At 49.7% G+C, this 24,040-nt stretch overlaps 1 protein-coding gene across 1 annotated transcript in view; it reads left to right on the top strand.

Annotated features, from left to right (window-relative positions):
* The first annotated feature begins 356 nt into the window (after positions 1 to 356).
* FAM107B (family with sequence similarity 107 member B) overlaps positions 357 to 24,040 on the top strand; it is a 144,478-nt gene continuing 120,794 nt past the window's right edge. Inside the window, exon 1 of the mRNA XM_069627837.1 lies at positions 357 to 511. Coding sequence (XP_069483938.1) covers positions 373 to 511 — 139 coding nt within the window. The 5' untranslated portion in view covers positions 357 to 372. The remainder of the gene's footprint in view (positions 512 to 24,040) is intronic.

Below are 24,040 nucleotides of genomic sequence, written 5' to 3' on the forward strand. Positions count from 1 at the left end.
TAAAGCTACAAAGCCGCACTTCTATGTTTCCTGAGTTCCTGCAGGTTCCAATCTTCATACGTGATTTTGGAGAGCGGTGGTCTAGCGGGTAAGTGTCTCGCCCCTGACCCTAAAGATGTCGGTTTGAAAAACATATACAAAAACACTAACCGGGCGCAAATGGGCTAGCCGGATTGGGGGAGACTTTTTTTGCGCGCTCTCTTTCTGAATGCTGCAGCTCGTGTTTTATGGGTGAGAAGCCTTTGGAAACTTGCCAGGCGCGTCCCAGGGGGAGAGGTGGGTGGTGAGGGGGCTGACTGCATGCAGACCCGCCCCGGGGATGGGAGGGGAGGAGCAGGGCCCTTCCCGTCCGTCCCGCCCCGCCCTGCGCACATGCTGGGAGGCTGGGAGAGGCTGCGCACGCTGCTGCGTGCACGGGCTGGCCGGGGCGCAGGACACCTTGGGCGGACGGGACACTGGCGCAGAGGAGCCCGGCCCGGGAAGAGCAGAGCCCGGGCCCCAGCCGCCGGAGGTAACGTGTGGGGGGCCCCTTCATGTATTTGACACGGGTGGGCTCGGGGAGGGCTGAGGGAAGACCCCCCCCCCCCCCCCAGCTGCCGGCACGGCGGAAACCTCGGCGTCTCACTCCGAGCCTTGCTGTGGGAGCCGCCCGGTGGCGGGCCCCGGGCCCAAGCACGCTCCCGTGAGCCGGGGGAGTGTGATGAGGGGAACGTCATGCGCCTAGAGGGGAAACTGGGGGCACCGCATGACGCCCGGGGTGCATGCCTCGCACCCAAACTGTTGCTGACCCCGGTGTGTGCTGCACTACCGTCCAGACTAAGGTCTGTTTTTTATATCGCTGGTTATTAATGGCGTTCGCTATAGGCTGTGTTAGTGCTATTTTCTTACATTACAAAGCGGTTCGTGCAGTTATTTGTGTCCCTGGAAACTCCGTGTTCACATGCCTGTGTTGTGTTATCCGTGTTGTGTGGGTCCTCGTGTTGTGGCACATTCATTGATGTTCTAGTGGTATTCCCCGTCCAGCTGTGCAGTCAGTGGTGTTGCCTGGTTCTCTGTGGGGCAGTCACTGGTGTTGCTGCCATGCTGCGGGGCGGTTGGTGGTTCGCCCGGCTTGCAGCGGTGTTGCCTGGCTTGCTGGGGGGCAGTTTGCAGGGTGTTGGCTGGCTTGCTGTGGGACAGTTGGTGTTGCCTAGCTCGCGGCGGGTCAGTCGGTGGTGGGGCAAACGCTGGTTCTGCCTGGCGCGTGGCGGTGTTGCCTGCCTAGCAGTGGGGTGGTTGGTGGTTGTCCTGGCTTGCTGCGGGGCAGTTTGCAGGGTGTTGGCCTGGCAGTTGCCAGTGTTGCCTGGCTCATGGCGAGGCAGTCGGCGGTGGGGCGAACGCTGGTGCTGCCCGGCTTGCTGCGGGGCAGTCGCTGGTTATGCCCCGCAGTCACCAGTGTTGCCCATCTCATGGTGCGGCATTCGCTGGGGTTACCTGGCTCTTTGCGAGGCGGTTGGCTGTGTTGCTGCCTTGCCAAGGGGGAGTCGGTGGTGTTGCCCGGCTCACCGCGGGTCATTTGTCGGTGTTGTCTGGCTCATGGCAAGGCGGTGGGCTGTGTTGCCTGGCTCACTTTGGAGCAGTTGGTGTAGACACTGCCTTCCTAGGGGGCAGTCGGCCGTGTTGCTGACTTGCCGAGGGGGAGTCAGTGGTGTTGCCTGGCTCTCTGTGGGGCAGTTGTCGGTGTTGCCCGGCTCATGCCGAGGCAGTGGGCTGTGTTGCCCCACTCACTTTGGAGCAGTTGGCGTAGATAATGCCTTCCTACGGGGCAGTTGGCAGGGTTGCTGCCTTGCTGAGGGGGGAGTCAGTGGTGTTGCCCGGCTCGCTGCGGGGCAGTCGCGGTGTTCCCCGGCTCATGGTGAGGCGGTGGGCTGTGTTGCCTGGCTCACTTTGGAGCAGTTGGTGTAGACACTGCCTTCCTAGGGGGCAGTCGGCCGTGTTGCTGACTTGCCGAGGGGGAGTCAGTGGTGTTGCCTGGCTCTCTGTGGGGCAGTTGTCGGTGTTGCCCGGCTCATGGCGAGGCAGTGGGCTGTGTTGCCCCACTCACTTTGGAGCAGTTGGCGTAGATAATGCCTTCCTACGGGGCAGTTGGCAGGGTTGCTGCCTTGCTGAGGGGGGAGTCAGTGGTGTTGCCCGGCTCGCTGCGGGGCAGTCGCGGTGTTCCCCGGCTCATGGTGAGGCGGTGGGCTGTGTTGCCTGGCTCACTTTGGAGCAGTTGGCGTAGATAATGCCTTCCTACGGGGCAGTTGGCAGGGTTGCTGCCTTGCTGAGGGGGGAGTCAGTGGTGTTGCCTGGCTCGCTGCGGGCAGTCGCCGGTGTTGCCCTGCTCATGGTGAGGCGGTAGGCTGTGTTGCCTGGCTCACTTTGGAGCAGTTGGCATAGGTACTGCCTTCCTACGGGGCAGTCGGCTGTGTTGTCATTATGCTGTTGGTGCCAGTCCTAGGAGAATTCTGTGGGCGATAAGTGGTGAGGTGGTGTATCACAGGACGCCTGGCTGTGCCATACTTTAGGATGTTGCAAGTCACTGAGCAAAGCCCTGCCCAAATAGGGGAACGAACCTGAAGGTTTCTTCATAAGCCAACGGATCTTGAGGTGACTTGCAGAATCCTTTTTACGCATGGTAGGGGGTATTTTATTCCTTATAATGCATCGCCACTCACTGTCCTCCCCTTTAATACTGGGCCGCTTGGCATACAGTGCAGCTGTGATGTCATTTTCTTTTGATACGTCAGTAGTGATGTCACATTTAATACAAATATAATTCGCAGGCTTTTATGCGGCTATTGTGGTCTGAGTTTGTACATCGGGTTTATACCGGGACAAGCTTCTCGCATTCATTTCTTGTAAAGTAGCTTTCTCTGACCCTTATCAGCCAGGACCTGATGGGCACCTGTTACTGATATTATGTTCAGTTTGTGAACTGTTGGCTGTTTATTTCAGCACACACTGAACATGTTGGATGCATTTTGTTGGACAGTTTACTCTTTCTCTGCAACACACGAGAAGCTGCCAGTTATATTTGTATTTTGAAGCCATTCTATATTGATTATTGTTGCTAGCAACTTCAAGGTCTCTTACATCACAATAGGCAAAAGCCCTAAGATTAAAGCGGATGGCAGTGTGAGGCCACGTATTATAAGGAATGAAGTACCCCCTTGCGTATTTTCAAAGGAGTTTTCATTCACCTCGGGTTCTCTGACCTGTATAAAGAAACTCTTGCCTTACTGTGGACCTCATTACAAGTCGGCCGGTCTACTAAAGTGCTTGTATTTGTGGATACTGGCACTTTACCAGACCTCCCGACCTATAGGTTTGCCAGAGGGGCACCTGGGTTACCTCTAGCTAAAGCGGGAGGAATGCGAGCGCCCTACCGGCAAAAAAAGCTCTCCTTGCCGGCACTGGCGACGGCAAATCTCCTCTTGGAGTCCATGAATGGGGATTAATTCCGTCCCACCGGCACTCGTAATTCGGCAGCAAGGCCACCGGACCAAGTGGCGGAAACGGTAATAGCCTTTGCTGGTATCTTTTGCCGGTATCCAGAATACCGGCGAGGCCCCGTGTATGGTAGAGTGAACTTTGTCCCATATGTTCCAGGCGAGTGGTGATGTCACTAAGAATGATTCGAGCATCAGTTCGCTAGAGTACCAAACTGAACCCCAGTATACGCTCCGACAGCCCCCGTACATCCTCCTGGGACCTCCTATGTGGACACATGTATCACCCGATTGCAAGCTATGACCTGCATGCGTTTTCTACCGCTTCCTATAAAATGTCATGTATGTAACCAGTAACTTGTACTCATGCAACTTGTAACCAGTCTATGCCTGCAACATGTGACACTTGTATCGGTGCCTGGGGTTAGCCGTGCTTTATAAATTCCTAAATAAATAAGGTGCTGGTTTTTATGCAGGCGCGGGCTTCTATGTATTCAAATGTGATAACGTGATTGGCTTTGCAGCTGCACAGCAGCATTTGCTGTGTGTACGCACGGCGCTCGTTGTTAGTATGTTGTGGCGTGCACGTCAGCCCCCCCCCCGGGGGGAGAACTCGGGCAGGTCTGTGAGTGGGATGGCTGCATTGCTAGCTCACACCTGATGCAGTCGCACTGCCCCTGTGCGTGCTGCATTTGCTCGTGAAATGCGCCATGGGCTATTACGAGTTTGGCGGTAGTGGTAAAGCCCTCTGAAGTCGTCATTGCTGCACGTTTCGATTTGGAAACGTGCACCGGCTGCTTTCTGTGTGAACGGGAATTAACGCCGCGCAAAAGCGGTACCGCATGCAGTAATTACTGGATCTTTTATGGCGTCCTTCGGGACCCCAAAATAGGGAATAATACGAGGGGCTACTTTCTGGGTACCCGAGAATTAGTGCAGGCGGCAACGGTAACTGAGTTTGGGGGTGTCACTAGCAGTAATGCCGCCAGACTACCAATCATCGGGCCCAATGCACGTAGTAGGGCCACACAAGGTTGCCTTTTCTTTTATTTTGTGTTATCGGGTTAATGCTTTAATATTTTTCCTTTTTTTTAATTAGGTTTTTTTTATTTTGCTTGCTGTGATCTTTCAGTGTGCGTTTTTACTTTTTTTGTTTTTGTTTTTTTGTTTTTTTATAAGCAGTGTTCCTAAAGTGTGGCACCTGGCCTTGTGCAAAGGCATTTGGCCCCATGGGATGCTCCCTACATAGTGTTACGCCTCGCTAGACCCCTGCGCCCCCCCCCCCACCTCCCTTAACTGTACACTCGCCTGGGTGGCCCGCTGTTAAGAAATCGTGAATATTGCTATTTATTGAAAGTGGGGAGGAGTGGGGCTTTTTTAGCTAGAACCCTGTTGAGTTTTCACCCCTCGTGTCCCCCAGGTTTGCAGGGCCCCAAGGCTTCACGCATGCAGGCAGTGTGGGCCCCCGGGGCACAGCAGGGCAGTCTCTGCTGCTCGCGGTCCCACCCTGGGAACTGTGCACTGCCAAGCGGCTCTGAATGATGTGTTTTGAAGGGAAGCTGGGGGGCTGCTCCCCACCACACATTTGCATCCCAATACCTGCTGCTTTGTGCCTGCCCGCCATGAGAAAGCCCTTGGCAGAGCCCGCGAGGCTTGCTGGCATCGGAGCCAGCGCGCTGAATGCCCGCCTTTCTCGTGTTGTGCCACAGGGGTCGAACACTTTCCAAACTTCTAAGTGGGAGAGAAAGGGCCCTGGAGCCCGGCCAAAAACTGCATGTTTTTTTTTAATGTTGCTAGGCTTGGCATGTACGCGCTGCAGCCTGGGCCACAGGGACGTGGAGGGGTCATAGGTTCCTATTCCAGCCTTGGCACTTGACCTACAGTTTTTTTGCCAAATTAATTTTCACTTGTGTGCCTTTTTTTCATTATGTGACTACATGATATTCGCGTAACTACACCATGGCTTCTCTTTAATGCCCACACACCATACCGTTTATTACTTGTATTGCGCACCAGACCCGGGGGTCACTGGGCGCATGGCATATGACAATTTACAGCTGTAAAGTGCTACTCCGCTTCTATGCGCTACACGGAATTCCCTTTGGCGCCTGCCCCGTGTTGGAATTGCTGTCTGCTGTCAGCACGCGGGTGCATTCCAGCCGCGCGCTGTCAGCTCCAGCTGTGCGCAGGGATGTGCTCAGACTCGCCTCCCACCACCCCCCAGATCACCTGCCCGCGTCGGGTGACTCTTGACAGCACAGTGGTTGTTTGCTCTTCTTTTTAGTTTTGTCTCTTAGGCGGTGCTTAAGCGCCACCTGTAAGCTGACACTATTGTATTAGAGCATAGAGGAGAAGGAGGTGGCGTGAGGCACATCTGGTGGGATTTGGCTATTTACGCAGCCACTGACAGTCCACGGTCACGCTGAGGTAAGCAACGTCATTGCCCCACGTGTTCCTGTTGTGCCTGGTACAGGATGGCCTGGCTGCAGGTAAGTTTAGTGAGCCTTGGATGGAAGCCATGCCATGCACAGGTATTTGTTCCTGTCTGTGGGTTTCTTGTATAGTGCTGTTTCAGCGTGGCCATTTAGTAACGCCATACTTTAGCCTGGCCGGGCTGTTACTATGCAGTCCGCTGAAAGTTAAGGGCTCAATTGCAGCAGTAACAGTGCTACTGGCATAATAAAAACATCTTAACTAAGTATGCCTCCCGGCGCTTGATTTATATCTGTGCCTTGCACTGAAGTCATGTTAAAAGAAGCATTGAGAAAAGCAACGGGTTTGGCTTGTGTATACATGCTAGAGGGGCATATGAAAGCAGTGCCCAGCAAATGCCAAGGAGCTCTCACCGTTTCACAGCTAGCGTACAAATATGACCGAGGCTGGCAAATACCTATCCCATCCATACACAAAAGCCAAAAATGGTTGTCTTTGCCAATGCCTGTTATAGTGCCTGCCATGTACGTAGGGTACTGTAATGATCAGAACTTGCTGTTGGGGAGAGGACGTGACAGACTTTGGAGCAGAGTGAATATGTACAGGGTAGCGGGGTACAGGGTAGTCTGACTGTTTGAAAGACTAGCCATTAGAGGCCCCCACAGGCCTTAAACCTGCTGTGTGACGGAAAGTGGCAGTGCGTACCTGCCTGCAGCTTCACAGGGCTTCTACATGTTCACACAGACATTCCCTTAATTAACTACTTTGGAGTCAAGGCATCAATGTACTGCCTGCACAGGAAAGGTAATGTTGACTTATTTTTTAATGCAGCCAAATCACAAACTTAAGTATAACCTGACAAGATCCCCTGAGTGGTAATTATCATGGAATAATTGCATGCCCACAAATAACGACCTAAGGCAGAGGCTCGGGCTGTAATTTGGAAAGGGCGGTTATCCTAGATGATGACTGCTCAGGATTCTATTAGGCTGTCATTAATGCATTATCGCCACCTCAGAAGGTTAAACGGGGTGCTGAAAGGCGGAGCCTGGCCGAGTGCTTACATTTTAATAGCTCAGGGAAAGACGCTGCCTCCCAGGCTGTCCTCTTCTGCCCTCTCCCGTTCCTCTTTATTCAAGCCGCCCATGAGGTGGGGTTGTAAGTGGGTAGCGGAGGGATGTGGGCAGGGGCACCGTTCTAACAAGGATTGAGAGTGCCACTAGCAACACTGTGCCTCTGCACTACCCTCTTGGTTGTTCCTCCCCTGCTCTGGTGACCAACCCGTGGGGCAGTTTTGCCACTCCGCTTACATACACGTAGCATCTCTCCCCTCCCAGCATCCCTGAGAGCTGCCTTGCAAGGGTTGCTGGAGGGGATGGGTAAGTGACTAATAAGGTGTGGTGCTGTTGCCATAACGACCTGTGAGAAACCATGGGGTACTCTCACATCTACTCCCCTTGGATCCTCTACGCAGGTGGCCAGGGAAAGGCCATCGCTTTTGGATCCTGCCCCTGGGGGTGGACGAGCAAGGGAGGAGCACTTGAGGGTCCTTGGGGATTGGGGGTGGGATGGGATGCCTTTAGGTGAGACACAGTATTCTGCATCAGGAACCCCTACCCCAGAAGTGGTTATGGGATTGTGTTCACCTTGTTCCCTTGCCTCGGAGAAGAATGGGAGATATTCTCCTTCCGAGCAGGTCAAAGCGAGAAGAAGGATTGGGGATAAAGTACATTGGGATAAAACACAATATCCCCCGATCCCTGGAATAACCAACCTAACCATACTCTAGTATATCCCCTTCATGCTCCTTTTTGGAATACCTAACAGTATTTAGACAAGGAAGAAACACTTGCCAATTACTATTACACACTTTCCCTATTCAAATACTGAGACGAGGAAGAAGCAACTAAAAGGAATAAACACTAATTACCACTTTCGTACTGGGACGAAGAAGATGCATGAATGTCAGGCACGTCCTGGTAATGAGAGCCAGGCAACAGTAATTGATGGAATACACCGGCAACCCGCTACTGGACCACGGGTGTACAAAAAGCCGGACATGGCAGGAGAAAGAGAGACCCGGGAAGAAGATGATGAAGGAGCTGTGCGGTTGCAAGCAAAGTCAAAATGCAGAATGAGACTCTGGGTGCCCCGGTGAAGTTAAAGTGCAGGAGTAGCTGTCAGTCGGCAAAGGCGAAGCTGCGCCCGAGAGCCGGAGTGAGTGGAGAGAGGCGGGCAAGTAGCCTTTCCCGAAAGGAGGGAGAATCTCTGTGTAAAGGAGCTTCCGGGTAAGTGTCAGGGACACGTTAATCACTCGGGCGGTCCAGGAGACTGTGAATGCAGTAGCGGTCAATGGGAATCATTGAAGTAGCATTGTTCTGAATACCTAAAAGGAGATGCCGTTATTGAATACCAAACTAAGTAAAACGAGCCATGTTGCCTTTATTAAATACCGAATTGAATGAAACAAGTAGTTACCTTTTATACTTGAATTGTTAAAAATATGCACCTTTATTTCTTTCTAAGTGAAACATAAACAACAAAGTTGAATGAACAATTTGGAGTAAAAAGGGAAACCAAGATTGCGAAACCACTCGTATGTTGAAGCTGCCTTTGAGAAACGACTTGTTTGGCTGAATATTGAACTTCTCAAAGCCTGGAAGTTCCAGGTTGCGTCACCTGTAATGAGTGGACCGTGTGGTCTGAAACTGGCCAAGACCAGAGAACTACTATATAGTGAATCCAGAACTATTGCAAGCGGTTCCTGGTTGTGTAACCTGTAATGGGTGGACTGTGTGGTCTAAAACCACACCAAGACTAGGGAACCCCTAAATGTTGAAAAGGACGTTTGCTGTAATGTGAGAAGGAAAACAACATGGTGAATATCGGACTTGGGGAAGAGAGCCCTGAGTTGTAAAGTCTTGTGGAAAACCAATTGCCAGACAAAACTTCAAGATACTTTTTTTGTGTTATTTTAACATTGAACTTGTGGAAGGAAACCCTGTGACATCTTGCTCTGAACTTTATTGAATTTGGGGAAGACCACCCTAACCTTTACTAAATTGTGCAACTGTGTATCTTCACGTTTGATACAAAGGTAAATTGAACGTTGTAATGAACTTAATGACTTTGGGGGGGGAAAGAAACTGAAGAGGAAGTCCGAGCTGGAAGAAGCTTTGAACTTTATTTGGGAACTTCTTTTGTTGCTGGCATCCCTACACATTGTTTTGATATTAGTTGTGAGTGCAAGTATAGGTTTTGGACACTGGCAGACTTTTCATTTGAACATTCTGGCACAGACTTTCCTTAGTTTCTTTTGCTAGGGAAATCCCACCTTAGAATAGGGCAAGTTGGGCCTTACTCCATCCTGACATTTTCTTAATAAAATATTGTTAAACTTAAAATCTGCCTCTGTGTCCTTCCATGATGCCAACCTCACAAGCCCTGTAAGAAAGCTGGTAGTGCCATTATCGCTGGAAATTGACCACATTCTGACTGGCCCAGCCTGTTTGTTTACTTTTGTAGTAAAGTATGCATTCCTCTTCCTCTTCAGCAGGCCAGCTTCTCTTACAACCAGAAAGGGGATCATACTGAAGGGGGGGGGTGGGGTGGTGTTAGACTGGATGGGGGAGCAAATTGTACTTGTAAGTATCATTTTTTCAATGCTCCCATGGAGACTTTTGAGTGAAGGGCTGCCCCCACCTGTCTAGAGCCAACCTAGGGGTGGCAGGGGACTTGATTCTGGGGCACCAGATCCAGTTGTTTTTAATAACGTCTTGGCGAGGCATGGGGATGTTAACGCACCTGGACTATCTGGTCACTTATGTGCTGGCCTTGCCACATTTTCCTGTATAGAAACCGTTAAAACCCACTCATTTTCTCAGATTGACCAATACTGGATATCAGCCGAGTAGGTTTGTCACTGCATCTTGGACCTTGTATACGCATATGCTTTCCAAAGCGTGAACCAAGCTGGGAAGCCGTGGAACACTGTACAAGGGGATGTACCGAGTGGTTACGAGCAGGGTGCAGGGATCGCCCTGGTAGGTCAAGCGGGACACGACACGCGGGCAACTCCGAAGGGGATAATAGGGCTGAGGAGCAGTCGGCGATTGGCCGATCCCTTACTCTTTTCACTGGCCTCTGCGTTCATCATCCGTACACAGTCTTCCTTCACGTCGCTGTAGTGGCCCGCAGTAACCTTGGCAACTCCCGGATGCAATCCTGAGGGGCTGATCCTTAAGCACCGCCTAGCCAGCAGGCATTGGATTGCATTGGAATGCTTGAGCACACCTTGAGCAGATCGTGCCATCATCCCTGCTTCTACAAATGCACTCCGGTGCTGCCAACCAGTGGTGTAAATTGACTTATTTTTCCTGGGGACCCCACTTAATGCAGGGATAAAGGAGTGGGGGATAGAGCGCCGGGCTAGGAGGGGATTTTGTTGCCCCCATGAACATTTTCCTCAGCCCCTCAGAAGATGAATCGTGAGCACCTGGAAAATGGTCACATTTCTTATAATGAAACACTCGTGTACAGGCGCGTTATAAATGACTTATCCTATCAATGTTGTCATCAAAGTACAACATTTGCACGCCTTTTAAACCCCCCCCCCCCCAAAAAATGCATATCAATGTTTCCTGTATAGTGCAACATTGACATGGGATATCGGAGCACTCCTGATCAGACCCTCAAGTGGCCTTGTGGGGAAGTATCTCGCCTCTCAACCTAGCGACCACGGTTCAGATCCCGCCCCCAACACGAAAGCGCGGCAGATTTCGAAAATAAATGTGAGGGAGCACATATGGATTCCCTGGGATCGGGGAGCCGGATCTCAGATCCAGGAAGATCCAGCCCAATGAGAGCCCTGCTGCCAACTAGAACACAACCCTAAAAACTGTGGTGCACCTCGGCCATTCATGTAGCCAACTTGTGCTTCTCGAAGTGGAGGATTTTGAGGCACCGCACACCAGTGGCGAATGCACTCTTTAATAGGATTACAAGAGCACATCCATTTATGTGAAATCTTTATGACTCAAGCACTCTATAAAAATTCCATTCCTGCTTTTGGAAACGTCCACGGAAGTGATAAGCGATTAGTATCGGAGAGCCTTACTTCCCCTCTCTCTTGAGCAGCCGTACAGTGCGGTTTGGCATCGCTCTGTGTGAGATGTGCAGACGTATGACAGCTAGCTATACCGGCAAGGACTGGTTAAGTACAGCGGCCATTGATTGTAGACCCTTGGCCAGTGGGGGCAGTGTTTTGAACTACACTTCCCATCAGCCCTAGCCAGTAGTAGTCCATGTGTACTGATCATAATGTCGTAGTCCAAAACCTCTGGAGAGATGAGGGTTGCAGACCTCTTTCTTAGCTGTATGCCCGGTGTGAACATTACCCTATGTGCACTCCGCTGCTAGGCCTCTTGTCGATGGGTAGTGCAAAGGTGATGCATGCGTGCACACCAGTGCGGCGATACCATTTACACCAATGCTGCCAGGTCTACTTTCTATAAACAGAAGTCATAATTATCCAGTATCTTTCATAATGCTGATCAGTTGGATGTTTTGGTTTAATTTAATTGTTTCTTAAATCGATCTTTTTGCACTAAAGCACTTTAGAAAAGTTAAACCATGAGATCATTGGATCATTAGAACTGGCTCGGGGGCAATGCGCTCGACTTGGAAGCAAGATGACACGGAGCAACACTGGTTCCGCTCTTGGACACCTCTGGGTGTTAAGCACGTTATAAATAACCAATCATATTGGAACAGAGATTAAACCCAACCACGGAGGCATAATTATAAACAGACTTGAAGAATAAGGTTAGGTATTAGTAGGACACAAGCGAATGGTGGGGTGTTCAGAAGGCAAGGCAGCCGGGTGTGATGTGTACATCCATGAGGAGGGACTTCCACAGGACTCTTACTCACCCAGTGGGTAGTTCCAGGCTTTGCCTTTCCTGTGGGCTTCCTTGAAATGAGGAATTTGTTGACTTCTGTGTTCTTTGCCCCCTGTTATGTCCAGTTTTACGGCTGGTTGAACTGCTTGGTCGCTTTATGAGCCAGAGAGTACAATTTAAATGGCTAACGGAGCGGGCATGCAAAGGCTTTAATGTGGCTGAACTTGCGGGCACCCTCCACAAGGAGGGTCTGAATGCGTCCAAGCTTACGGAGAGGAGCTGAGCTCCTCATTGATCCAACTTCCCGTTGCCTGGATCAGATATGGCAAGTGCTCTTGCGTCCTTGCCCAAAATGCAAGTGCAGAAGCCGTGTAGGGCCCCGATGTAGAAGGTGTGCATGCTGAGATAAACCCCCATAGCTCATCCTAATGAACTTGCATATGGGAAACCGCATCCGCTTGTGAGTCCGTTGCCCGGGCCGCACTCAGAATGAGGAAGGGGAGATGAGAACAGAAGGAACTTCCTTTTTTAAAAAAATATTTTATTAGTTTTCACAATGAAAAACCTTTTAAAATAACAACAAACCAGACAACACAACACATCTCTTTACCCGGCTTTAATCCTCAAATCCCTTGAAACTGCCTTTGGAGGCCCCAACTCCAACAGGTGGGCGACCATCCAGACTTGAGTGGCACTGCCTGACCTACAAGACCAGTGTCCTCTTTCGATAATGCCCTATGATAAAATTAGCCGCAATCTGCATATTGTGGGCGTTCAATAGAACCCTAAACTGCTAAGCCTGCATAATTAGAGTAGCTGATGAAATTGATCCCTGTACCTTCTTGCGTGATGGAAACGTATTATCTTTCCCATCTTGAGTCTTTTTGACCGAAAGGAAGCAAAGTAGCTTAAGCCTCTACCTCCAATTCCCATGTAGGGTTCCTGTAGCTGCAGGAAAATGTAAAGGACCATATAAAAAGTTTCCCAGACATGAATCTGCACCAAGAGACCGGGGTGATGCTGTGCAGTGTGTGTCACCTAGGATCGGAATCCTAGGAGGCTATCCACAAAAATATGTTGCTGTCCAGGTCTTTATCACTCTTCAGCCGTCGGTGCAAATTTGGAGGCCCGATGAAATATACTAAATGCTGGACTGATGGGGCCCTAGCGGGTTAGTTTCTGCCATGTGGCGATAAGGTTGAGTATGAAGCTGCATGGTTTTCCCTCCACCGTAGAAGACCACTGATAGGCTGAAAAGTAAGCCGCATCCTTCGTGGTTTTATGATAGGCTGAAAGTAAGCCGTGTCCTTGGTGGTCTTGCTAAGTAACCGAGCAATGACTAACAGTTTAGGAGTCCAAAGACTTGTATAGGTATCTCAGTGGACTAGCTGCATCGGTTAGCAGAGTCCATAGACTGATTGGTTTGCGAAGTGCGCCACGCTGGTTGTGTAGTTGTATCACCATTGTTGTCCTCCTCCGGAGAAGTCTGTGTAAGATCTCAGACCCCCCTTCCCCCATTGGAATAGCAAAGTCTTCAGTTCTGGGAGAATGAAATGACCAACAACTCGATGACTTCGGAGGAATGAGGGGTCGGAGAGCAGTTATCCTGCCCCTTCCCCCTCCAAATCACAAGCTCCTCCTACGAAGCAGGTGATTGAATGAAGTAATTGGAAAAGCTTGTCCTGTCAAAGGGGAAAGCTGCATGGAGGCTAGCTACGTTGGCTGGATCCAAATTCTCGTTCCAACTTTCTTGAGCGGAGCAGTCTTGTTGGCGGTGTATTTTCATCAATGCTTCTACATTGGTGACCCCGAATCGGGCCTTCAATCTACCACTTTTAAGGGGGCACCCCCCACTTATTTCACTGCCTTCTCCCTGCTACCAGACAGGCATATCCTCTTGACACCCAATTACTTTCACATGCCACCATCTTGCCACACTTCTCCGGCCTTCGGTTTCCCGTCACCTCACTTCCTTCCGTACAGGACTTTGTCTCATGTACTTTTCTCCCGTGCACATGCTGGCTTTCTCAATTTAGTCTTTGCCCCCCTTATGTGGGGTGGGGGTCACTAATTTGCTCAGCGATGCATATCGGAAGCATAAGGTGGTGGGGGCATCCATAGGGTGGAAAAGATGCAAAGCCAATGGGACAAAGAAGAGCTGATGAAAAAAGACTACGTAAAGTCCCGCTGGGAAAAAGCAATGCGCCACAAAGCACACGAATGCAAGAAAAATGAGTGGAAAAAAGCAACAAGGAGGCTACAAATCAAATGGGCCATAAAAGGTCAGCCAAGCTACAAAGGTGGGGAAGTATTGAAAGAAACCTTAGGGGCAAGACCAAACTTGAGCATAAAGATGAGACGGAAAAACAGAATTTTTATGTTTGCAATTCCTTTCTTGTACCACTTAACTGCTGCATGTGGCAACCGCTTCCGTGCCGGCGTGGCCGCACTCCAGTTCCACTGAACATGCAGAAACATGACTCTTCCGCTGCCTCCACGGCAGAGGGCTAATTTTTACAGCAAACATTATGCCCATCTCCACCACCCTTTTCCTGGGAAAACTCTTGGAGAAACTGGTCATCCCTCAGCTCACTCTCCACACTGAATCTGCTGGTTGTCTCCATGACCCATCAGGCTGGCTTTCGAGCATTCGGAGGCATGGATCCTGCTCTTCTGAACTGAACACCCATGAAGTCCTGCTCTCAAATCTTGAAAATAACACTCCCTCTGTCCTCATTCTTCTTGACCTCTCCTCTGCCTTTGACACGGGTAAACACAACATCCTGATCCCATGTCTCTGTGACACCCTGGCAATCACAGGTCAGTCTCTGGCGTGGTTAACCTCCTTCCTTTCGACTGCCCATCCCAGGTGGAACGTGTGTCCTTTATCTCTAACATCACTCTTTCAACCTGCAGCATTCCCCGGGGTTCTAACCTATCTCCCTGGTTCTTCAATGGCTGCCCTGGCACGTGTGAGTGCCCCTTTCATCTCTAACTTTCAGTGTTATGCGGATGACGCACAACTCTCCTTCAGGCTACCCTCAGCCAAGTCCTCTACCTCTCTCACATCTTACTGTCTGCAATCCAGTCGTGGTGTGCTGCAGACAACCTCTGCCTCCATTCCAGTAAGACTGAGATTGTTCGCATTGGGACTCCTGCTCTCGCTTTCCCACACTCACTCTGGCCGGCCTCCCTTGGCCCTGCACCCCCCCTGCGAGGCAAAACACCTTAAGGTCATCTTTGACTCCACTCGCTCCTTCTCCACTCACATTTCGGACATCTCTGAAAAGTCCAACTACCAGCTGCACCTCCTCAGAGGTACTCTTCCTTTTCTCACCTTTCCCCAGAGGTTCACTGTCTCCAGAGCCCTGGTTCTCTCAAGGCTTGACTACTGCAACAGCCCATTCCTCGATCTCTGTTTCTGCGCTGCACCCTCTGCAACTCCTACAGAACAGAACCTCAAGACTTATCCTTGGCTTCAAGCCCAGGGACCACATCTCTCTGGTGCTGATTTCTCCACTGGCCCCCTGTGGCTGCAGGGATCAAGTTGAAGACCCTCTGCATGTCCACAAAGCTTTCCGGGGCCTGGGACCTACCTATCTGCAACGTTTCCTACCTAAATACTGTCCCTCCCGAACCCTCTGCTCATCTACCTCTAACCTGCGAGTGAGCCAGTTCTCCAAGCAGAGATTCGGAGGGAGGGGTCTCAGCAGGGGCCTCCCTCTGGAATAGCCTCCCTGCCACCCTCTGTCTTGACCCTGATCTCCTTAAGACGTACCTCTTCTTCTCCCTCTGCCCTGCTAACCTCTCTCTCTGCACTAACCCTCTCCCCCTCCTTTTCCACACAGCTTGCTGACTGGCTGCCTAGTGTACCTCCGAGTCTCCCAGGTCCCACTCCAGTCCTTTCGCACTAGCCTCCAGGCCTGCCCTTCCCTCACGGCTACTGCTCTTGGTAAATGACCCGTGAGACTGGCCAATTCTCTCAGCACTTACCCAGTTCTCTGTCTAACTGGGCGCACTTGAATTCCCCCCCCCAAGCCCTCTAGGCTCCCTCCTGTACTTGCCCCTCCCCCTGTACCATCTGTGCACTTGCACGATCTGAACATACCATGCCTTTAAGATTGTCTATCTTCCCTGTCTCCCCTCCTTACCTTGTGGCGCCTCTATGCTCTTGGAAAAACTGCATAATCGTCATTGCACCCATTTGCTGTTATCTCCACTGTTGTATTATATGCACTTACTCTGCCTGTGCAGACTTGGATCATTCCGAAATTCAAGGGCTCTGAAGGACTCTTGTTTTTTCTCCCGTGTTCCCTCCCTACTTGAGCGCTTTGAAACACTTGCCTTGTGTATTGGCGCTTTACAAATAAACATTACCACGCCACAGTTGCCTGGCCAAACCTCCTGAGGCCATTGTAGGGCCACCTTTACGGAAAATAAAATTCTCCGAATTCACTTCTGTGTTTAGTCGTGCATTGCAATGGTAGCAAAGCACCGGTGCACGTGGGCGCGGTTGAGGGGACCACCCAGCTCTGTCCATGTTGAAGTCAAGCACATTGCCCCCCCCCTATGTACATTCACATTCAGCTGTTTCCAGCAGTGGTCACTGAGGCCTTGGCCGATGTCCGGTTAATGGCCATTGGCGGTGAAGTTCACCACTTTGGACAGGATTTGCATTAAACATTGAGTTCGTCACCTGGCGGCCCGTAGGCTTCCTATAATGCGCCTTACACCTACCCTTGCTCATATACAAGCCTCTCCTTTTAATAGCATGTGCTAGAAGACCAGGCCACTGACTTTTCCAATGAATATAAGACAAATGGGGTCATTACGACCCAGGCGGTAAGTACACCAACTTTACCACCATGGTGTAAACTACGTTTACACCATGGTGGATGGCGGATTTACCGCCCCATTCCAAGGTGAGTGGGGCGGTAAATCCCCATTCCCATTTTTGCCCCATAGGGCATAATGGGAGTGGGGAAGGCGCTAATTACGGCACCGTAAATTACGGTGCAGTAATTAGCACCAAGGCGGTTTAGCGCCATGGATTTTAACGACTGCTAAAAGCAGCCGTTAAAATTGGAATCAGGCGTTAAGGGTTAACGACGGCGTTAACCCTTAACGCCTGGGTTGTAATGAGGCCCAAAGTGCTAAAAGTTAACATGGCCCACTGAAATATTGTCATGGTTCCAGTCAACATGCACAGACCTGTGATGCGATCCAAGGAGGAGATGGTGGGTGGGCCTTCTAAGTGTGCTTCATGCACTCGTGTTTGGATGTCAGGAGTACCGGTAGCCCCTAAGAAAGAGGTCTGCAACCTTTCGCTCTCCAGATGTTTTGGACTACAGTTCACGGCAGTCCTAGCCAATTGGAGTGACCACCTGAAGGGACCCCCTTGTGGGGGAGCAAACGCTTCTGGCACACGTGGACACGCATGAGAGGGTGCGACTGCGCAATTAAATCGCTACTGTTGTAATAAGAAGCACTCCGACCTGATGGCGCCTTCTTTGGCGTTGGATGAGTGCGCCATCTTGCAAAGGTTACGTTGATGGCACGGCTCGAAAGACCAGCTGTTTTCGACTATGAGCAGTTCTGTATGCGAAGCAGTGCCAGGAAACTAGGGGATGGACGCCCGTGTTGCCACAGGGGCCACGCAGTGCCATAAAGAGCCCTAATAAACATGGATGGTGTTTCACCACCACTAGCTAAATATCAGGTTGGGAGGGACGCCGCCATTACTTTCTGCTTGCATGGGCAAGCGTCCTATGTCAAGTGCTCCTGGTTTTTGTAGGCCACGTTGCCAGAAGAATTGCTTTCATCCTACAGCAGATGGCACTAGGACCTCCCCAGCTAGGGCTGAGGCACAGATCCCCACCAATCGGGCAACACTCCACTAGTTATCCTACTTTAAGTGCCAGATGAAATAACCACCGGCCAACTGGCACACGGCCAGAAAACAGTATGCGCATGGCCCACAAGCTCTTAGAATTCCCTGCAAATGGTTCCGGCTTATTGGTTACAATTTCAGTGCCTCCAAAACTAAAGTACAAATGAAGAGAACTCCTGCATTGGAAGCCTTTGCTCTAGGACCATGTCTGCCCAGCAGCTTGACCCGCCCACAGTGCCACTCCCTGGGATTGGGTACTTTAGATCCCCACTACCTCTGCTGAAGTATTTGTGGCACCAACCCTCTCTGGAGTCCTTCGGGCAAAATTCCCTGGAACAGTGGTATACTGCCAGCTGGCCCTTAAATTGGGCTGGCAATAGTTTTGTGAGTTCTGCATTGAGGAGACCTACTCAGGAGTGATGTTTGGGGTCATTTGTAGTGGGGCATCTGGTTCACAGTCCAGAGAATGCCACATGGCTACCCAGTGCTGTTTGTGAATGGCCGCCTAGTCCATTTCATCTGTTAAGGCATTTTCTGAGACTGCCTATTTTATTTACTTCTTGCATACCAGCAAGCTGCAATCCTATTTTTATGAACCTAACATTGACTAAAAGTATGTGAAATTATCACAAATGGTTAACCCAGAGGAAGAATTTGTTTTCAAGTAGTCCTATGGCCGGTGTGAGCCACTTGGCAAGTCCTAGCACATCACTTAGGATTCTGCTACTTCTAATCCTACATTTATAGTGTCGAATAAAAGTACCAGGCTCTATAGGAGCACAGAACGCCAGGAGCTGGCTGAACATGGGATACGGTGCCGGAACGATCTTCAGAGAGTGGTTTATGCATGTTTGCCAAAATTATCACGAATAAGTGTTACAGATGTTTTGGGCTACAGCTCCCATCAGTCGCATGCAGCATGGTCATTGGTTAAGGATCACGAGAAGGGAGAGGCGCAGGTGGCAGACCCCGGGATTACACTATTGAGACGTTTTGGTGCAATGGATCGCAAGGCCAGGTAGCATGTTTTATTTTGCCTTAAAAGCCAGACAGCACGTGAGGGCCCTTTTCACACAAGCTTTGTTGTCACTTCCTCTGGTTTTACTTCCTTGTGAGCACTGTTGGGCCCTTTCAGTTCCACTTCCGGGTAACGTGCATGTGGACACCTATGCTTTTGACTCGCTCCCCCGCTGACCCCTTCAGAACTTGTTTGTTCTGGGGAATGCAAAAAGCTCTTTGCGGCAAAAAAAATGAAAAGGAAATACCCATGGATTTGTTTACTGGGATGATATTTTTTCAAATGTTTTTGGGGAGCCTGTTTTGCATCCGGTAGTGAAATGAAGGCTGCTTCCGGGTTGTTTCAGTTAATGCACTGCTAGAATGTCTGCAGTTGGGCGTCCTCGTGTACCGGAAGTGATTTGTGGACCAGATGCCTGGCTCTTGCAATCCATGAAGCCTTCATGACTGATGATGGGTTTGCCAGTGGCTGACAGCAGGAAGGCCTCATTTTCCCACTTAATTGGGGAATCTTTCTGAGCTTGGATTTAATTCGCTCCCAAGTTGTATTTCAGCATCCTGGTTCTTGGAGCGCCTGGAGACCATACAAATGGCGGCGGTCTTCGGTACAAGTCCCAGTAACATCACATCACATAACATGTAAAGCGTCGGCTTCATGTGTAATTGGTTGCTTTTCTTTCTTTCTGTTTGATATGAAATTGAAAGCAGTTATTTACACAGCCTAACTCGCAGGATGGCGTTGCGTATTGCACACAATGGTGTGGGCGGGTCGCGCGTATATCCCGTGCAAGAACCCTTGGTCTCAGATCATGAATCGAAAGAAAAAAAACCAGTGGATTCTTAAACCATAGATGGTAGTATTTTATTACCATGTATCAGTAAATTTGAGATTGTAACGGCGCCCCTTGCAGAATCACGGCCCCCTTTAAGAGCCAGTCCTGTGCTCCCCAAAGGCCCTGCCCCTGCCACTCTCCCTGATCTCTGCAATGGGGTTATTGCCTCAACAGAAAAGATGACCTCCGCGTCCAAACCATACAAGATGACCTTCCACATGACTGGATAGGGAGCTTTGCACTGCGGGAGTAGGCAGCGTTTACAATGATTTCTTATGGGAATTCAACATGAACAATGACGCCCTTGGCTCTTGGGGTTAACAATCTGGTCAAAATTGCACCTAGAAATAGCAAAAAATAACCCTCTGAATTAGGAGGACTAGGGACAGGGGAGGGGGTGGCGCCTCGTTATGGAAATTAATGTCATGTTCGGCCATGATGGTTGCTTATATAGCACTCGACACAGCAGACCTGAAAATGGAAATTTTGTCTGACTGCAACTTTGCAACTTACCTCCGGGTCGCCTCCCATCGGGCAAATGCACTTTTCACAAATATGGCTGGAAGCAGGGGCGCTGAGTACGGGAGGCTCCGGGGCCCCCCCCCTCCCACTCCCCCACACCTGGCAAAATCAAGTCGGGTCTGAGCCCCCCCCCCCCGCCGAAGAGAAGTGATGCAGCATCGATGGCCCTTTCCATCGATTCTGCATCACTTCTCTCCAGCCAGGTGTAATCGCGAAAATGTGCGATTAAGCCCTCCCCTCTAGGACTCGTATTGGTGTATGGTCCTGGAGGGGAGGGCTTAGGCGCAGCGGTATTAAAACTGTGGGGCGCGCCCCTCTGGCGGGCCGCAGCCTCATGCCCAAGGGGGGCGCGCAGCCACAGTTTGAAAGAAAAAAAAAAGAGGATAAATGACCAAAGGGTCGGGCTGTTGCTTCATTAACAACCAGCCGCCCGATCCACGGCCCCCGCCACACATGCTTAGTGCCACAGGGGAGCAGCAGCCCGACCCACGGCCCCTGCCACACATGCTTAGTGCCACAGGGGCCGGGCCTTTGTGAGGTCTCAGGCTCCATCAGGAGCCTATTTATGAAGACAAACGAAAAAGCGCACCCCTTCTTTGGCCTTGATGATGGTCATGGTGCCTGTGCTTTTTTTTGTCTTCATGAATAGGCTCCTAACGGAGCCTGAGGCCCCACAAAGGCCCGGCCTCTGTCGCACTATGGGTGGTGGCAGCAGGGTCGGATTGGCCCCTAGCCGGCCGAAATCGTCCCTGGGGAGTAAGGGCTGGTTTCAGGCCATGCTTGGGCCGGTTTTAAAAAAAAAAAAACGGAAAATCATTATTTTGAAATTTTATTTTTTTATTCTTCAAAAACCCTTCATCCTTCTTGGGTCGATATAAGTACCAACACAGGTTGGGTGATATTGTATGCATATTTGCTCTATAAAAAAGAGCTTAAGGGTAAGTGCTGTATAATACCATATTATCATGTGGCCTTGGACATCTGCTTGGAGTCACAGTATTTTGACAATATGGATCTCTACACACAGATATTAGTGATACGTATGGTGATCCATTCTTGTATGAAATATATATCACCTTAGTGAAATCATAACCATATTTTTCGTAGTGTAGTTTACTTAGGAACAATGCTATTTGATGCCACTTCCTATTTTGTCAAGGGGTGAAAGGTTGCGTTTCATCGCTTCCCGGGTTGTCACTTTGGTGTGTTTTACAAATTAAGCACTTGGTATACACATGCAGTTGCAATTAAATGTTCATTAAAAAAGTATGCCTAAAAAGAATGCCCTCAAGAGTATGCTATCACAGAGAAACGGGGACTCAACACCAGTTCAACTACCCACTCCCAGGTGTGCTACTGAACAGGTAGATGTAAGTCGAGAGCCAACCAACCTCTTTCTACTATCTGTGCTACTGTACCATACAAATTAGGGGGAATCGCTCTCCTGCAGCCCCTCTCCCAGTCATTGATTCTTGATGATTTACTGGTGCAGTCACAAAAAAAGATTTTTTTGTGGGTTCATTTTGTTTACTCCCTACCCCCTGAGAGCCACCAATCTTGGGTGCTGTTTTATAACAAATGAAAGATGCAGACAGACAGAACAATAACTGTGTGAGTCAACTGAGAGATGAATGCACTCATGCTCCATTCAGAGAGAGGCTTTGAAAATGTAGCTCTGACAAATCAGAGAATCGGGGGGGCAAAGAAGCACTGCACATCTCCACTGCCCCTTTTCATGTGTTTACGGTTGCCACCTGAAAGGTTGCCAGCAGCTAACCTGCCATCCTGTCCCAAGTCCATGCCTTGTGTGCTATTCCCTGGTCAACCAAACCCTGTGAACTCATAGGCCGCATAAGACCCACAGAAGTCTTTTTACCACCCGTCCTGAACGTTTCTTGCACTAGTGCTATTAAAGCGTGCAGCTCCAAGGTATAATAACAACCAGTGTTTGTGGGTAAAGGGCCGGCATAAAGTCTCTATTTCAGAGCCATAGTCCAATGATAAAGTGCTTGTGGCAGTATGGAGTTCCAGGCCTCTGCTTGGACGCCGGGTTCTGCAACCTTTAGCTCTGCAGATGTGTTGGACTACAATGCTCATCAGCCCCAGCCAGCATAGTCAATAGTGATGGATCATAGGAGTTGTAGTCCAAAACATCTGGAGAGCCACATGTTTAATACCCCTGGCTTTAAGGAACAGGAAGTAAAATAATCCATGAAAGTAACAGGAGTATGACGTTCCTGGATCTACATGGGTAGAATAAAAGTAGACTAGAAGAACAGCCTGGGGGAATCAAGTTTATGTAGGATGGAATGGTGGGGGGGGTCTGAGTCACCTGAGGAGACAGGGGTATTTTACAGGTCTGAAACCTGGTAATCCACTTTACAATAAAAGACAACATGGAGAGAGGTGATGTCTCTGTGTGGCCTGTAAATCTGCCGAGATACCACCAAACTGTACTACCATTACTGCCTCTTGGTCTGGCGGTATTACTGCTGGATTACAAGTGGTGGTAGGCAGTGTTAGTCCCCATTAATTGGAGTCCATAGGACTCCATGGTGGATTTCAGCGGTATTACCCCCATAATCCCCAAATTCTCTAATTTTATGCAAATCTGCATTTTATCTTTATAAGGTTATTTTACTCACTGAATGCTGAAGTCTGGACTTTATTAACTGGGTGCTTGTAATTGCAGCACAAACACTCTTTACAATCTAAACTAGAGATGTGTTTACAATGTTGATTGTTCCAAAATACATCTCCTAGTGTGCTGCTTTGGGTCAGGTGGCCCCCTTTAAGCTGTGCACAATGATGCAGTGTCTGGTTGACATACTATGTGATTTGTGTATTTTAAAAGGAAACTAAGACCAGAAGAACTCACCACCCCAGAGACTCCCAATCCCACCTTTGGGGCATTCCTGTGGACATGGGAACACAGAGGAAAGAATGAATAAAAAAGTATTTGCCTTCAAGAGGAAGCTAGACCTTTGCAAAAGAACAGTTGGAGCTGGGCAAGCCACCTAGCAACATTAAGGTCCCGCTTTGATGAATACTTCCCTGAAGTAAATGCTGGCATTAATGACTGGGTGATGCAGACTTTTCTGGCAGAGGAGGTGGTGCATCATCCATTTGATGGCCAGGAAGAGCTGATTGAGGTTCAGTCGGACACTACTCTGCAATCTGAATTTAGGAACATTGCAGTGGGTGAATTTTGACTGAAGGTAATCCTGGAGTATCCTACATTTGCATGGTCTGCTATACAGTCGCTCTTACCCTTTGGGTATTACTACTTGTGCGAAATAGGCTTTTCAGCATTGGCTTTTTTACTGACTCCTTCATTTTTTGAATAAGGTGTGTTTCAAATGAATGTTGAAAACCTGGAAAGTGGGAGTTTTTAAAACATGGAGACAACCATGGCTACAACATTTAGACACGAGTGCTTCCATCAGTCCCAAACATCACCTGGGTGCAGGGTGAGCCTGGGTAACTGCTTTTTAACATTGTACACTGCTTCACCAGATTTTCTGGTAAACTACAATGTTAAAAGCAGTTAACACTCTCCCCCCCCCCCAAGTCTGAAACCACACTTGATTGCATTATACTTCAGCCAGGATTGCATTATACTTCAGCAGCAGCACATCTGATGTGTCCACTGAAAGGTTTAAGATTAAGCTACATCCCTAACTCTATCTGACTACCCAGAGGTAACATCTTAGCAAATTTCACTTGTGGCTGGCCAATCTACAGCAGTACTATTGTAAGTTTGAATTGTTGATGTTTTACTGAACTATGGCACCACACACGTCTTGCTTGGTAGTTTTTAATCGGGAAACATCTTTACTTCTCGTTTCCCTTGAATTGGGAACTTTCTTTTTTGGTGGTGGTGCTCCACCTTGCAGCTGTACCTTCTGTTTAGCAAGCATTTCATTCTCCCATCCTAGTTGTGTTGCTGGACGATTATAGAGCGGTGGACTAGGG

The sequence above is a fragment of the Ambystoma mexicanum genome, chromosome 12, assembly GCF_040938575.1.
Source record: "Ambystoma mexicanum isolate Mex_15411 chromosome 12, UKY_AmexF1_1, whole genome shotgun sequence".
Classification (NCBI taxonomy): domain Eukaryota; kingdom Metazoa; phylum Chordata; class Amphibia; order Caudata; family Ambystomatidae; genus Ambystoma; species Ambystoma mexicanum.